The sequence below is a fragment of the Manacus candei genome, unplaced genomic scaffold (genome assembly GCF_025592945.1).
Source record: "Manacus candei isolate 608988 ecotype Guabito, Panama unplaced genomic scaffold, ASM2559294v1 h1tg000142l, whole genome shotgun sequence".
In the NCBI taxonomy this organism is placed as follows: Eukaryota; Metazoa; Chordata; class Aves; order Passeriformes; family Pipridae; genus Manacus; species Manacus candei.
In genome coordinates, this window is record NW_026138190.1 from 1,018,786 (window position 1) to 1,033,831 (window position 15,046).

The 15,046-nt window shown below is 53.7% G+C and overlaps 2 protein-coding genes across 2 annotated transcripts in view; both read right to left on the minus strand.

Moving 5' to 3' along the window:
- Positions 1 to 15,046, minus strand: part of LOC127462881 (serine/threonine-protein kinase pim-1-like) — a 194,383-nt gene that overhangs the window by 68,113 nt on the left and 111,224 nt on the right. The gene's annotated exons all lie outside the window — the stretch shown is intronic.
- Positions 4,102 to 4,983, minus strand: LOC127462854 (olfactory receptor 14J1-like). Its single transcript, XM_051771800.1, has one exon. The coding sequence runs from the start codon at positions 4,981 to 4,983 to the stop codon at positions 4,102 to 4,104; it is 882 nt and encodes a 293-aa protein (XP_051627760.1).

Below are 15,046 nucleotides of genomic sequence, written 5' to 3' on the forward strand. Positions count from 1 at the left end.
TGGGCCATGTCAGAACTGGTGAGGTTGGGGGGTGAGGAGCAAGGTTGATCATCCAGGGTCAGTGTGGATCTCCTGAGGAGACACTCAGCATCAAGATCACTTGGAGAACACCTCTATCACCTCTCCTCTGAGCTAAAAAGTATCCATAATTGAATTAAAACAAAAAAAGTACAAATTTTGAAGACTTGCTTTGAAATTGCCTTGAAGACAATTAAAGGAAGACAAAGAGATCCTGAGGGAATTCTGCATTTTAATGAGCCCCACGGTGTGTTTGCAGCCCAGCCCATGATGCTGAGGTACTGAGAGAAGATGGAAGAAGCTGCTGAAGAAGTCAGAAGCCAAACTGCAAGTGCCTTGAAGCATTGCTGGGCCCCACTGAGGGCAGGCACTGCCAAAGCCTCCCCAGGGACTCCTTGGAGCAGCTCCTTGGAGGCCAGGAGTGCAGGCAGACCAAGGCTCTGGGCAGGCCCCTGCAATGCTGAGCAAAGCCTGCCTTGGTTTTGTGGAGCACAAAGGCCAAGGGCTGAGCCCCAGGCCCTGGCCCAGCAGATCCTGTCCCTCCCGGCTGGCTCAGGGCTGTTTGGGGGGCACTGGGATGGGAGGGGGAGGAACAACAAAGGCCCAAAACTGGGCAACCCCTGCCAGGCTGCTGAGGGAGGGACGAGGCAGAACCCAAGGGCAGAACCTGCCAGGCAAGTGGCTTGTGGTGGCCTGAGTGGCAGAGGCAGCTGCCAGAGGCAAGGGGACAAAGGCCTGGGTGCCTTTGGGCCTTGCAGCCCTGCCAGAGCCCTTGGCCATCTCTCCTGCAGGCTGTCCTGCCCTGGCCCTGCTGCTGCTCTGGCCTTGCAGGCTGCACACACCCCTCCTGCTTTCCCACCCCCTCCCAGCAGCATTTCTAGACCCTCCCTGATGGCTCTGCACCAGCTCTGGCTGTTCCCTGAAACACAAAGCCAGGCCATCACCCTCTTAGTGACCTCTGTCTCCATAAGATTCCCCTTTGAGTAACATTCCTTTTTCCCCACCTTCAAGTCTGAACTTTCCAAACTGCACTTTACAAGTTTCTTTTTCTTTCCAGCATCAAGAATAGCTCCATCCTGTCAGATCTCCTCTAGAACCTCTCCAGTTCTTCCTCATTCCTCCAGAATGGGGAACCTCACACCCAGACAGACCAGTCCAGATGTGGTGAGCCCAGGGATGAGTCCAGGGGGGTGACACCTCCCTTATCTGAGTGGCCACACTCCCCCCAAGGCAGCCCCACATGCAGTTGGCCTTATTAACTTTGATCCTGAGCCCCTGTGCCACAGGACATCCCTGCCAGAGCCCAGAACCTTCTCCTGGGGGTCACTGCAGAGCTGAGCAGATCCAGGTCACCTCCCATTCCTCTGCCAACCCCCTGGGCCTGCTCTGGGCCCTCCAGGTCCTTGCCCATCTTGGGGAATGAAGGGACCATTAAACACTTGGGGCCTTGTGGAAAGAAAGGAACCTTGAAACATTTTGGAACCTCATGGATCCAAGCAGCCATTTTGAAAGTGCAGGCCCTTCTGGAAACAAAGGAACCCTGGGGCACAATGGAAGCTCATGGATCTCAGGGGCCATTGTGACACTGGAGAACCTCATGGAAAAAACAGGAACCCAGAGACACTGTGGAAGTTTCTGGAATGAAGGGGCCATTGTGACACTGAGGAACTCTATGGGCTCAAGTGGCCCTGTGACACTGCAGGGCTTCAGGGAACCAAAGGAATGCAGGGACACTGTGGAATCTCATGGAACCAAGGGACCATTGTGACATGGGGGGTCTCTTTGGAACAAAAGGACCCCTGAGACATCTCAGAACCTCCTGGAACCAAGGGGCCACAGTGACACTGAAGAGTCTCATGGCACCCCCTGTGCCTGCCCAGAACTCCATGGAATCAAGCAGAGCCGCTGCCTCCCCCCCGCCGCCGCACGGACCGGAGTCACCGGCTCTGCCCCGCTTGGACACCTCTGGGGTCAGCGTGTTCTTGGGCAGCACAACTGATCTCAGACCAGAGAGTTTCCCACATTTTGCTTTGCCCCCTCTTTCCCGAGGGTTTGTTTTTGTTCTTTGTTTCATAGGATGCAAAAGGGGAAGGGAAACGTGTTGATCACTGTTTTTATCTGTTTAGAAAAGGGCGTTCAGGACGGGGGGAGAGATGAAATGATTTCTCTCTCTGCTGTTGGTTTGAACCGTTCTGTTGGTATTGCTGGTTTTGCTGCTCTATTGTCAGTAAACTGTTATTCTTTCACTTGCACTGTCCTTGTATTATGTCTCCTTGTACTGGTGGGGAATAAAAGAGGAGTGAGTTCATTTTATTGGAGTTCCTGCCCCAATACTTGTCTTGAAATCAAGATGGGTTGCTCAAGGGCCCCAAAATTTGGCATCATCCACAAAGGACGTGAAAATGCATTTTGTCCCATTATATAAAGAGATCTTCTGCATTGGTAGTCAAGGGCTGGTCACTGAGGGACTTCACCAGGAAGTTGCTGCCAAGAGGACTTTGTACCATGGATTTTATTGGACACTCTTCATTCAGCCAACTTCCCACCCACCACATCTTCCACTTCTTCAGTCCAGCTCTCACCAGTCTTGCCATAAGGAGACCACAGGACACCACGTCCAGGGTCTTGCTGAAGTCTGGGCACACAACATCATCTTTTCCCTCCTACAGGGGTTCTGCAATCCCTGCCTTGTCCTTCCCATGCCTGGCAATGGCTGCAGGAGGACTTGCCCTCTCCCCTTCCCTGCTGAGCCTGAGCAGTCTGGAACTCTGCCAACCCTCCTTGCTGCCCTGTTTGCAGACTGGTTCCATGTCTGCCTTTGCCAAGGCTGCAGGAAGCTCTGGGCTGGCTCTGGCCTTTCCAAGGGTTTGGAAGAGGTCTCCCAGTGACACTGCCCAGCCTTCCCAATAACCCTGACACCAAAACCTTTTCCATAGCCCACACTTGCAGAGGAGTGCCCAGGACACAACACAAGTTGTCCTGGTGGTTCTGGAGAATGAAAAGGGATTTCTTCCTCCAGGCCAACCCCTCCAATTGGATTTGAGTGCAGCTGAAAGGTTTCCTCAGCATTTTCCCTGGTGCCTCCCTGCCCTGAAGGTTTGTGGCCATCAGGCTGGAGCTGAGGGGGTTGGGCAGGTGCCTGAGGAGGGGGTAGAACAAGGGCTGTGTCCAACTGTGCCAGGAGGGCTGTGCTGGGCAAGGATGAGGAGGCTGCAGAAAACAGTGGCACTGGGGAGGGGAGAGGAGCAGCTGGAGAGACCTTGTGCCTGCCCACGCTGGGCAGGAGCTGCCCCAGGATGGCAGCTCTGAAGCACTCCCAGGATGTCCCTGGGAACAGGAGGGGAAGACTGGATCTGAAAATGGAACCTGGAAAGCAGAGAGCAGGAGTGTCATGGTGACACTGCAGGAGAGTTGCAGCCCTGGAGCAAGGTGACAGAAGAAGTGACCCAGTCCATGCAGTGGCCTCAGAAGATCCCAGAGCATCCTGGAGATGCTGGAAGGGAGCCCAGCTCTGCTTCACAAGTTCCCAGGGCCTGTCCCTGCCTGTGCTCCAAGGCCTTCCACCCCCCAGGACTGTGCTCAGAGAGCACTCAGGCCTTACAGTGAGAAAGGGGCTCAGGAGGACAGTGTGGAAGTGGCAAGAGAGCAGCTCTGCAAAGACCAAGCACTGCTGCTCCCTGGCAGTGCTGCTGGGCTGGGATTATTGTCCCCTTCCTGTTTGCAAAGACACCCTGTCCTGCAGTGTGCTGTCCTTTAGGAACATCTGAGAAGAAGGGTCTTGGACAAAGAAGGCACTGCAGGGTCCTTTATTTTGTTTAAAGACTCAGAGAGTACAGTTCATCATTTATACATCTCTGTGTCAAATTCAATGGGTAGACACTAAATTAGAAGGCAGATGCATAATAATATTTCATTGCATAGAAAGTTATTGCAAGAAGAAGCCAATGACCTCCATGAAAAACCTGAGCAGGAAGGCTGGACCATTAAGGAGTCCCATTCTGAATGCTACACACCAGAAAACAGGCACTTTCTTGCTCCTGAAAAGCATCCAGTCATCATTTTCCTCAGAGCATCCTTGACCTCCTAATTCCTGAGACTGTAGATGAAGGGGTTCAGTGTTGGAGGAATCACCGAGTACAGAACTGAGAGGGCCAGATCCAGGTATGGGGAGGAGATGGAGGGGGGCTTGAGGTGGGATAACATGACAGTGCTGACAAACAGGGAGACCACAGCCAGGTGAGGGAGGCACGTGGAAAAGGCTTTGCACCGTCCCTGCTGAGAGGGGATCCTCAGCACAGCCCTGAAGATCTGCACATAGGAGAAAACAATGAAAATGAAACAACCAAACACTAAACAGGCACTAACCAGAATGAACCCAATTTCCCTGAGGTAGCCTGAGTGTGAGCAGGAGAGCTTGAGGATGGGGGGGATTTCACAGAAGAACTGGCCCAGGGCATTGCCCTGGCACAGGGGCAGGGAAAATGTATTGGCTGTGTGCAGCAGAGCAGTGAGAAAGCCAGTGGCCCAGGCAGCTGCTGCCATGTGGGCACAAGCTCTGCTGCCCAGGAGGGTCCCGTAGTGCAGGGGTTTGCAGATGGCAACGTAGCGGTCGTAGCACATGATGGTGAGGAGGAAATACTCTGATGAGATGAAGAACAGAAAGAAAAAGAGCTGTGCAGCACATCCCATGTAGGAGATGGTTGTGGTGCCCCAGAGGGAATTGTGCATGGCTTTGGGGACAGTGGTGCAGATGCAGCCCAGGTCTGTGAGGGAGAGGTTGAGCAGGAAGAAGCCCATGGGGGTGTGCAGGTGGTGGTCACAGGCTACGGTGCTGAGGATGAGGCCGTTGGCCAGGAGGGCAGCCAGGGAGATGGCCAGGAAGAGCCAGAAGTGCAGGAGCTGCAGCTCCCGCCTGTCTGCAAATGCCAGGAGGAGGAACTGGGCCATGGAGCTGCTGTTGGACATTTGCTCCTTCCCCAGCGTATTTCAATCTTTTGAGGAGGAAAAGTCACTGCTGAGTTAGACCAGGCTTCTGCAGCCAAACCTTACCCATCTCAGCCACCCCACTCTCAGGCTCTCTCTCCTCTCTCAGACCTCCCTGCAGCTCCCTCCCCTGAGCTCTGCCTTTTGCTGCCTGAGGGGAGCATTGGAAGCAGGAACTCTCTGATGGGCTCCCAAGGACTCCTTCTTGCTCTGCTGGAGAGGGAACCTGGAATGCAGGGTGATCTCAAATTAAATGTACTCGTGATACATCAAAGAGCTTCTCAGCTTTGCTGTTTGCAATTTGCCCAAATGAAGGAGTGAGCTGAGGGAATTCTTTGGATTTGTTCACCCACTTGCACCTGCCACACTTAGGAGTGGCTGTGGAGGTTTGAAATCCCTGACATTTCTATTGCACTGCAGGTCAAGTCTTGTGGGTTCTGAGGGGCACAGGGACGGTCCCTTAGTGCAGAGAGAAGAGCTGCTCTGCCCATCAGTCCTGGGCTCAGCTGCCCTGTGCTGGCAGCTTGGAGCTGGAGGAGCATCACACTCAACTGTTCCCCTCCAGAGAAACTGCCCAGAGATCCAGGAATCCATGTCCAAAGAACAGACTGACACACTCCTCACCTTTTCATCTCTCCCCTCCCAGAGTGAGACACAAAATGCTCCTTGCAGCTGCCCAGAGCATTTCCATGGATTTAGCACTGAGGAGTTTTCTCCATGGGGATCCTGTGCAGCACAGAGATGCTATGGCAGAGGTGTGCCCTTCTGGAGGGCACCTGCAGCCCTGCAGGACAACCAGGCAAACAGCTGAGAACCCTGAAGGTGCCTGGAGGGCACTTGGGCACTTGGCTCCCACAGACACATCCCCACAGCAGCACCCAAAGGGTTTGTGTCTGCACAGGAATCTGCCCCCCCCAAACCCCACACTGGCTCAGAAAACCCAGTGGTGAGAACAAGGAGAGCCCAGGCAGCAGGGGATGGCAGTGAAATGCCACAGTGCTGCTGCCAAGGGAGGAGGGACACACAGAGACAGCTGGAAATCAGGGCCCTGTCCTTGCCTGGGCTCTGGCTGCTGCAGGGCAATGCACAGCCCAGCCCCCGTGGGCCTGAGGGCACAGGCTCTGCTTAGGCTGGGAAAGGAGCCCAGGCAGGAGCTGCTCAGGGAAGGGGTCTGTGCCACAGGGACAGCAGGGAGGGGCCCCCATCCCCCTGCCCAGCCCTTGTGGCAGCAGCTCCCTCTCCCTGCCTGCCTGTCTCTGGGTGAGGAGCTGTTCCTGCCAGCAGCCCCTGCCTGTGCCCAGCTCAGCTCCCTGCCAGTGCTGCCAGAGCCATCCCCAGCCCAGTGCCCAGGGGCAGCTCTGCCTGGGCAGGGGCTGCAGAGCAGATCCCAGACCCCTGCGGTGGCTGGGAAGGGGGAGGTGTTCTGGGGGGATGTGCTTCCTGAGAAGGGCCCCTGGGAATGGAGGAGGTGGAGCTGAAGCTGTGAGGAGCCCTGAGCCTGCAGCTGAAGGGCCCTGCCCAGCCCTGCCCAGCCCTGCCCTGCCCTGAGGGGTCACTCCTTCCACCCACCCCTTCTCCCTGCAGGGCCGTGGCAGCTCCTTGGCCGGGCTGAGAGCTGCCCCTGGCAGGCAGCAGAGTCCCTGCCCCAGCACACAGAGCCCTGGGGGCAGGACCCTGCTCTGCCCCACAGCCCTGGGCACCCCTGGCTGCACCCCCACCTTCCCACCCCACAGCCAGCCCTGCCACAGGGAACCTTCTTGCCCTGGGCCTCTGAGGGGGCAGCAGCAAGTCCTGCTCTGCAGCAGCTTCTCCTGCTGCACCCCAGCAAATCCAGCAGAGCCCTCCTGACAGCTCCTGCCACTGCTGCCATTTGGCAGCTGGCAGAGGCACTTGCAGGAACTCACCTGCACTGCTCTGCAGCCACAGCCTGACCCTGGCAAAGGGCTGGCAAGGTTCCTGCCCTGAGCAGCTCTGCCCTGTCCTCCCAGCCCAGGATCCCTTGAACCTCCTGCTCCCTTCTCCTCTCTGCCCTTGCTGCCTGCAGCTCCTGCCCTGCTCTGCCATGTGGCCACTTCCCCTGCACTGCAGCAACTGGGAGAGTCCTGCTGAAAGATCCTGGAAGCTGTGGGATGTGCCAGCTTTAGGAGATGCCTCCAGGAAGGGATGTTTAATATTTCTACAGTCAGAGAAATATTCATTCAAATCCTGGGAAGGTTTCTCGTGTGGTGAGAGCTCAGTCACCTCCCAGCCCAGGCTGCCTCTCGTCTCTCTGCCTTCTCTCCTGTGCCCTGGGTGCTGCAGGCAGTGCCCTCAGCCCTGCTGGGCTGTGCAGAGGAGCTGCTCCTGGGCAGAGCTGTCTCTCTGCAGTGCTGCCCACTTGCCAGGAGCTCCCTGTGTGCCAGGAGCCTGGCCCAGCTCAGCAGCACAGCAAAAGCCCCAGGCATTTCACGACCCTCAGGGGGATTTGGGGTTGTTTACATGAGACTCAGTCCCTGAGAGGAAGTTCAAACAACTTTTCAACAAGTCAAAGTGAGATTAAAACATTGAAGTTTCCTGTAGTGCTAATGAGTCTCATTGAGGGACACAACTGAGAACGTGTGCCCAGGTTCCAGTTAGAGCAGAAATCTGCAGACAGTGATGCCAAGGATGGACAGGCAAGGGAAAGGTGGCTCTGATGCTGAAGAAACCTTGACTTGTTTCCTTAATCCAGAGGACCAAGCCCTGACCCTCAGCCCCTGGGAAGGCAGATCCTGTCCCTGCCTCATTCCTCAGGGTTCTTCCTGGGGCACTGGGATGTGGGATGTGCAATGCCAAGGGCAGGCCCATGGGGTGGCACCTGCCAGGCTGCTGAGCAGGGACAAGGAGGCCATGAGGCCCCAGGGCTGCAAGGGGCACTCCCCTCCTCCTGGCATCAGGGGCACAGACAGCAGCCATGGCCAAAGGCCTGCAGAAGGTGGCTCTGGCAGGGCCTTTCAGCTTCTCCCCCTCCCTGTCTCCTCTCCAGCCCAGGCTGTCCTACGGTGTCCATGCCCTGCCCCTTTCCCTGCAGGCTGTCGTCATCCCCCCGGCTGCCCCACCTGGCTGGCACCTTCCTGCACTGACATCTCTGCGTCCTCCCTGGCTCTTCCTGCACACACAAAGCCTTGGCCTCATCCACACTCCTCCTGGCTGACGTGTTGCACCACAGCATCTTCCATGGAGTGAAATTCCTTTTTCGCCATGTCCACTCAGGACTTCCCCAGCTGCACTTGACCCTAATTCTTCCTTTCTCATGCTCTTTTCTGCTCTGACAAAAGGATCCACCATCTCTAAATCCTCCCTTCAAGCCCTCTCAGGGCTGTCCTGTGCTGTCCTCAGTCTCCACACCAGTGAGGCCACAGCTCCTCAGCCCCTCTCTAGTGCTCATGTGCTTGAGACCTTTCAAGCCCATCTTGGGAGATCTCTGGGCACTCATTAATGTTTTTGCAGATGAAAATGTCATTCTCATAGTTTAAGTAAATCTTAGTGATACTTTTTACCAAGGCCTGTAGTGGCAGAACAGGGAGCAGTGGCTTTGAACTGAAAGAGAAGAGTTTTGTATTGGATAATAGGAGATTTACAATCAGAGTGGCAAGAACTGGAAAAGGTTTCCAGAGAAGTGGATGTCCCAACCCTGCATTTGTCCAAGGTCAGGGACTGTGAGTAACCTGAATTAGTAACAGATGTCACTGTCCCTGTCCAGGGACTTGGACCAGAAAACCTTTTATCTCCCTTGCAAGCCAAACCATTCTCTGATTCTTTAAGTCCCAAATTCCTCCAAAGAATTTCCATGTTGAGGACATGAATTGCCATGTTTATGGAGAAACGCTTCTAAGCCCAAAAGGTAACAAATTAATTCCGAGGAAGTTCCAAGGTATCTGTAGGAAACTGTAACCAAGTGGGTCAATGGCAGAAGCTCTCAGGGTGACCTTGCAGCTGAGGATGGGGGATTCGGCCTCGGGCTCTGAGACTCATGATGGGCAGCCAGAAAGGGGATTTGGGGACTGGGCAAGACTTGTCCTGGGATGTCTAGGGAAGAACCAAAGCAAGGGCAGGATCCCAGTGGTTTCTGGAAGAACAAGCATGAGAAAACAGAGAGCAAAGAGGCTGAAAAAGCTGGTCATGTTAAACAGGAGGCTGGTCAAGACACTTCCCAGGCCATGCCCTGACACTGATCCCCACAGCCTGTCCCGTTTTCCTAATAACTCCACTGCCAAGAAGTTTCTGTGGGGAGGGACCTCTCTGCTCCTGGCACAGATTGTGGCCCAAGTTCCAGCCACTGCAGTGGGAGCCACAACTAGTCAGGTCTTGTGTTCTCTGGGGGGGCCAGACTCTGCCCACACTGGGGGGTGTGTGTGTTGGAAGCACAAAAGAGTGAAGCAAATGCAAAGCTAAACACCCAATGTAGGTTGACTTTGTCCCTAAGTGGGGGATGAGAATTGGACCCAACATGTGCAGGGACAGATGGAGGGGTTTGTCCCCCTGGCCCTGCCCAGAAGGGACACCTTTCAGGAAGGGTTGTGGCCTTGGCTGTGCTGAGGGTTGCCCCGGGCAATGCAGCTTGGGATTGCAGTGGCACTGTCAGGGCTCTGCAGAGCTCCTGGCAGTTCCTGCATTTGTCCCCAGCAATGCCAGAGACCTGCAGGGGTTGCAGTCAATCCCTTGTGCTCTTTGGGACCCCGACTGGCTCTGCTGAATGTCAGCAGGCCTGGAGTTCCCAGACTGTTCCTGCATCCAGGGTCGGGCCTGCAGTGACGTTTGTGCAGCATTCAATTGGTGCAGTGGCAGGATGGCCATGGATCCATTCCTGCACAAACACAATGGGGCTCCATCCCAGGCAGGGATGGAATGGGCCCACAAATGTTGGAAGGATAAGAACCAGGGAGTTTTGGCCCTGTGGAACCCCATGGAACCAAAGGAACCCTGGGACATGGCAGAACCTCCTGGAATCAAGGGGACATTGTGACCCTGCAGCACCTCATGGAACCAAAGGGAGTCTGGGATGTGGCAGGACCTGATGGAAACAAAGGAACCTCCTGGGAACAAAGGGACCCTGGACACTGCCAAAAGTCAGGGAGAGAAGGGAACCCCAGGACACTGTGGAATCTCCTGGAATCCAGGGGCCATTGGAATACACTGGGGCCTCCTGGAACCAAAGGGAACATGGGACACTGTGGAACCTCATGGAATCAAATGACCCCGGGACTTTGTGGAATGTCAGGGAATCAAGGGGCCAGTGTGACATCCCAGAACCTTTTGGAACCAAAGGGAACCAACGGGACATTGCAGAATCTCATGGAAACAAGGATCCATTGTGACCTTGTGGAACCTCACAGAATCCAGGGGCCATTCTGATTCTGCAAGGCCTTCTGGAGTCAAAGGACCATTGTGACACTGGGGAACCTCATGGAATCAAGGGTCCATTGTGACACTGGGGAAAATGATGGAATCAGTGGGCCATTGTCACACTGCAGGGCCTGATGGAGCCAAAGAACACTGGGAAACAGTGCAACCTCATGGAATCAAGGAGCCATTGTCCCACTGCGGGGCCTCAAGGAATAAGGGATCCAATCTTTCCTCAGATTTTGTCAACACAATAAATTTAAGGAATTACAGAAGTGTGATTGAACCACTTTTTTCCGACTGGTTTTAATGATTGGCAAAATGAGAATAGTAATATAAAATTAATCCCTTATTTCTATAAATGATCAGACAAAAGATCTAAATCAGAATTATTTACTACACAGCATAAAGGCGAAAACTACTGGTAGTACTGTATAGGATAGGATAGTGCACTATATTGAAGCAATTATTGAAACAATTATATTCAAGCTAACCAAAAGAAATAATTATTAAGTAGAGATCTGATGGAACTCACCCAGACCAACGGTCGTGGGGAGATTTCTTTTCCTCAACCTTGAGGAGTGTCCTTGGAGGGCGTCCCCAGCCAAGGCAGGAATCTCCACACATCTACCCCAAGAAGGGCTGTGTTAGAAGAACCTGCCTGGATGAAAGGGGACTGGACTTCTCTAGTAGGAAGGGATTGACTGCTCCTCACAAATGGACAGGCCAGTGAGCAGCTTCTCTGTCCCGTCCAAGTTCCAAAAGCAGGATGTGTGTTTGGAGTTGGGTGAACCAGGCTGGTTTGAGCATCATTCAACACCAAAACCATTCCCATGGTGCCACTGGTAACTGGCAGATCTCACAGACAGCTTGCATGAGAGCTGGCACTGTTGGCATTGTCTGATGGCATTTTAGGCCTTCTCAGGGTAGGCCCTCCTGCCACCCGGGTTGAGAGGTTGGCTGTGAAAGTCCATCCTGGAGATGCACAGGGAGCCAAGAGTTGGGCTCCTGAGTGACATCCAGCAATGGACAGGGGGATGGGACTGACCAGATGAAAGTGTCTCAGGTAGAGCTGGACTGGCAACACCAGGGGGAATTATTCCTGACTGGCTGGGCCCAGGACACCTCAGGGCCTCAGGGAAGAGGTGCAACATCCAGCTGGGCTTGTGATCCAGGGCTGCATTTAACCATGGACACCAACTGCCAGGTTCTCCAGAACTGGGAAACGTGCTGCCATCAAAGAGGCCAAGAGGGTAAAGCCCCTGTGGGGTGGGGGATGATGGCTGAGATAGAGATGTGGGCAGGTCTGGCAGATTGATCCCAGCACACTCCCCAAACCCACCAAGGCAAGCTCTATGTGCTGACAATGGTGGACACAACCCCTGGATGGCAGGAGACACCCCCTGTGCCTCCCACCACTGCCCAGAGCACCATCCTGGGCCTGGAAAAGCAAGTCCTGGGGAGACACGGCCCTCCAGAAACACTGGAGTTGGACAACAGGACTCTTTTCCAAAACAACCTTAGGCACACCTAGCCCAGAGAGCTCAGCATGGAGTGGATGGATCATATTCCCTGTCAGGCACCAACCTCTGGGAAAGTTGAATGGTAGAGTGGACTGTTCAAAACCACCTGGAAAGCAAAACCTTGGGATGTGCATTTAGCAAAAGCCACCCAGTTTGTTAATCCTGTAAGCTCAAGAGAGAAAACTCCAGACCAATAAGTGTGTAAGATCAACTCAGAAGAGCAGGTCCTTTAATCAGGCCCACAGGCCCAGGGGAACACACACGACGCGCCCTCCCAGGCAATGGTTCTACAGTTTTAGAAGATGGTCTGTCCAATGCCAGAACTCTCCACCCCCCGGTTCTGCCCAGTTCTGCCCCCAATACGTCCCTTGGGGAATTGGGTTTGGGGTCTTTTGGACCCCTTCTTCCTCATTTTTATCTTCTTCACAGCATGTACAGTCCTTGGAGATCCTCCAAAGTTCTGGGCTGGAAGGTTGCTTTGTCTCTTGTGGGATCTTGTTGTCCAGGCCTAGGGCAGGATGTTGTTCAATAGAGGTGTTTTTCTACAATTCTACCTTGAAAAGAAGTCTAAACACACTAAAGGAATTTAGAAAGTTTGATATCAAATGGGGTCATAGGGTTGGGTCTGTGTAAACTACTATGCTAGAGGGTGGCATATAATACAGCTACATTAACATCGACATTTACTACACCACTACTTTTAAACTAATAAAAAAAATATCCTAAAAGCTTTAAGGCATCACACAAACCTAGTTAGTTAACTCTACCAGTTGAACTGACCCTGCCCAAAAAGAACCTCTCCGTACCATTGAAGGGGATAAAATCCCTGTGGTCCATATGACAAACATGTTAGGGAGGACAGTTTGGGTTAGTCCTGCCTTAAGCAAAGGCAAAGCCCCCCATGGGATTGTTTCTGCTCAAGGACTTGGGTGCCCTTGGTGGATGATGCAGAGGGATGGGGAAACACTCTGTGGACCTCAAGGGGATTTGATTTTTGGGTCAGAACAGTCCGTGAGGTTGAATTGCAGAATATTGTTTGCTGAATGACGCTCCCACTGTGTGCCAGAACTCCCATGAACAATGAGGTCTTTCCTTATGCATTTTTTAATTTCTAAGTTTTTGATGTTTTCTTATAAAAAAGACCTATTTCCATTCCCTCCTTCTTCAGTAGCCCCCATCTGGTGTGTCCCAGAGACTTAGTCTAACTGGGGAGTCTCCTATTGGATTTGAGTGACAGAAATGAACCTGCAATAACCTTTTGTCTGAGATTCCTTTCCTGAGCAGAGTAGGACTGGTCAGGAGATGAGAACAGCTTTCTGGCTGCCCCAGTTTAGGGACTGGGCCTGTGTCTGGAGCTGGAAGAGATGAGACTATCTACTGTGCTAAGTGGACTTCAATGGAGGCAATGTGGACTTAATATACAGCAGCAGAAGGACATTTGTTTTTTATTGAGCTGTGCCTTCCTCTGTTTTTGTTTGCTGGCAATAAATGAACATCTCTCTGTGTCTTGGGCAGCTCTTTCTTCAAGCCAAGCAGGTGGGAGTTGGTGCCAAGGAGTTGAAACCTGCAGGTCCAGCCTTGAGTGGAGGGAGCTCAGATTTGCCCAAGGCTGCTTTGAGTGCCAGGGCTTTGATGAAGGAATGGTGGGATGGGGATAGGGATAAAGTCTGATGGATTGTCAGACATAAATGGTGTTGATTTTCTTATCTATTCAGACTGAATTAGGAAGTGCTTGGGATCAATATCGACTGGGGATTGCTGATATCCATGTAAAACCAGGAAAAATGTAAACAGGACACAAAAAAGACATCTTTTCTCATGGTTTTAGTAATACAATATATTCACTTGGAACGCACTTCTGAGATCTGTCTAATTAACCACAAAGGAATTGAAGACCTAGAAATTAATTATTCCCAGGAGCTTGTCAGGTTAAGATGCCATCACTGAGAAGAGTGTGGAGGAATGAGCAGACAAGGAGACCATCCCTGGGGCTGGGGAAGCAGGAACTCAGAGTCACTGGTTCCAGGTGGCAAATGGACTGGGGGATGTTCCTGGGAGAGCCCCTAAAGGGTGTGCTGGTTTCAGGGGGAGTACAGTTAAATTTCTTCCCCGTGGCTGGTGCAGGGCTGTGTTTTGGCTTTGTGCTGAACACAGGGTTGATAATCACAGAATGACAGAATAGGATGAGTTGGAAGGGACCCAGAATGATCATCCAGTCCAACCCTTAGCCCTGCACAGGACCATCCCCAAGGGTCACACCATGATCCTGAGAGGATCATCCAAACACTTCTTGAGCTCTGTCAGCCTTGGTGCTGTGCCCAATGCCCTGGGGAGCCTGGTCAGTGCCCAACCACACTCTGGGGGAAGAATCTTTGTCTAAAATCCAACCTAAACCTCCCCTGACACACCTTCAGGCCATTCCCTCAGTCGTGTCCCTGGTCCCCCCAGAGCAGAGCTCAGGGCCTGCCCCTCCTCTGCCCCTCCCCAGGAAGTTGGACCTGCACTGAGGTCTCCCCTCAGTCTCCTCTTCTCCAGCTGAACACACCAAGTGCCCTCAGTGTCCTCACACGCCTTCCCCCCAAGGCCCTTCCCCATCTTCCTTGCCCTCCTTTGGACACTCTCTAATGGCTCAATCTCTCCCTTCCATTGTGTCCCCCCAAACTGCCCCAATGGTGCAGGTGAGGCCGCCCCAGGGCAGAGCAGAGCGGGACAATCCCCTCCCTGGCCCGGCCGGCCATGCTGGGCCTGATGCCCCCAGGACAGGCTTGGCCCTCCTGGCTGCCAGGGCACTGCTGACTCAGGGCCAACTGGCCACCCACCAGCACCCCCAGGGCCCTTTCCCGGCCCTGCTTTCCAGCCTCTCCTTCCCAGTCTGTCCGTCCCTGCGGGGTTGCCCCATCCCAGGGCAGAATCCGGCACTTCCCCCTGTTGAAGTTCTCAGGGCTCCTAAAGAGCCGGGAGGTCACGGGATGTCAAAGAGCCCCACGGAGCTCAAGGGACCCTTGGGACACTGTGGAACCTCCTGGAATCAAGGGGCCTTTGTGACATGTGGGGCCTCATGGAATCAGAGGAACCCTGTGGAATATCATGGAATCAAGGGGCACCTGTGACACTGCAGGGTCTCATGCTCCAGAAGGAACCCTGGGACACTGTAGGATCTC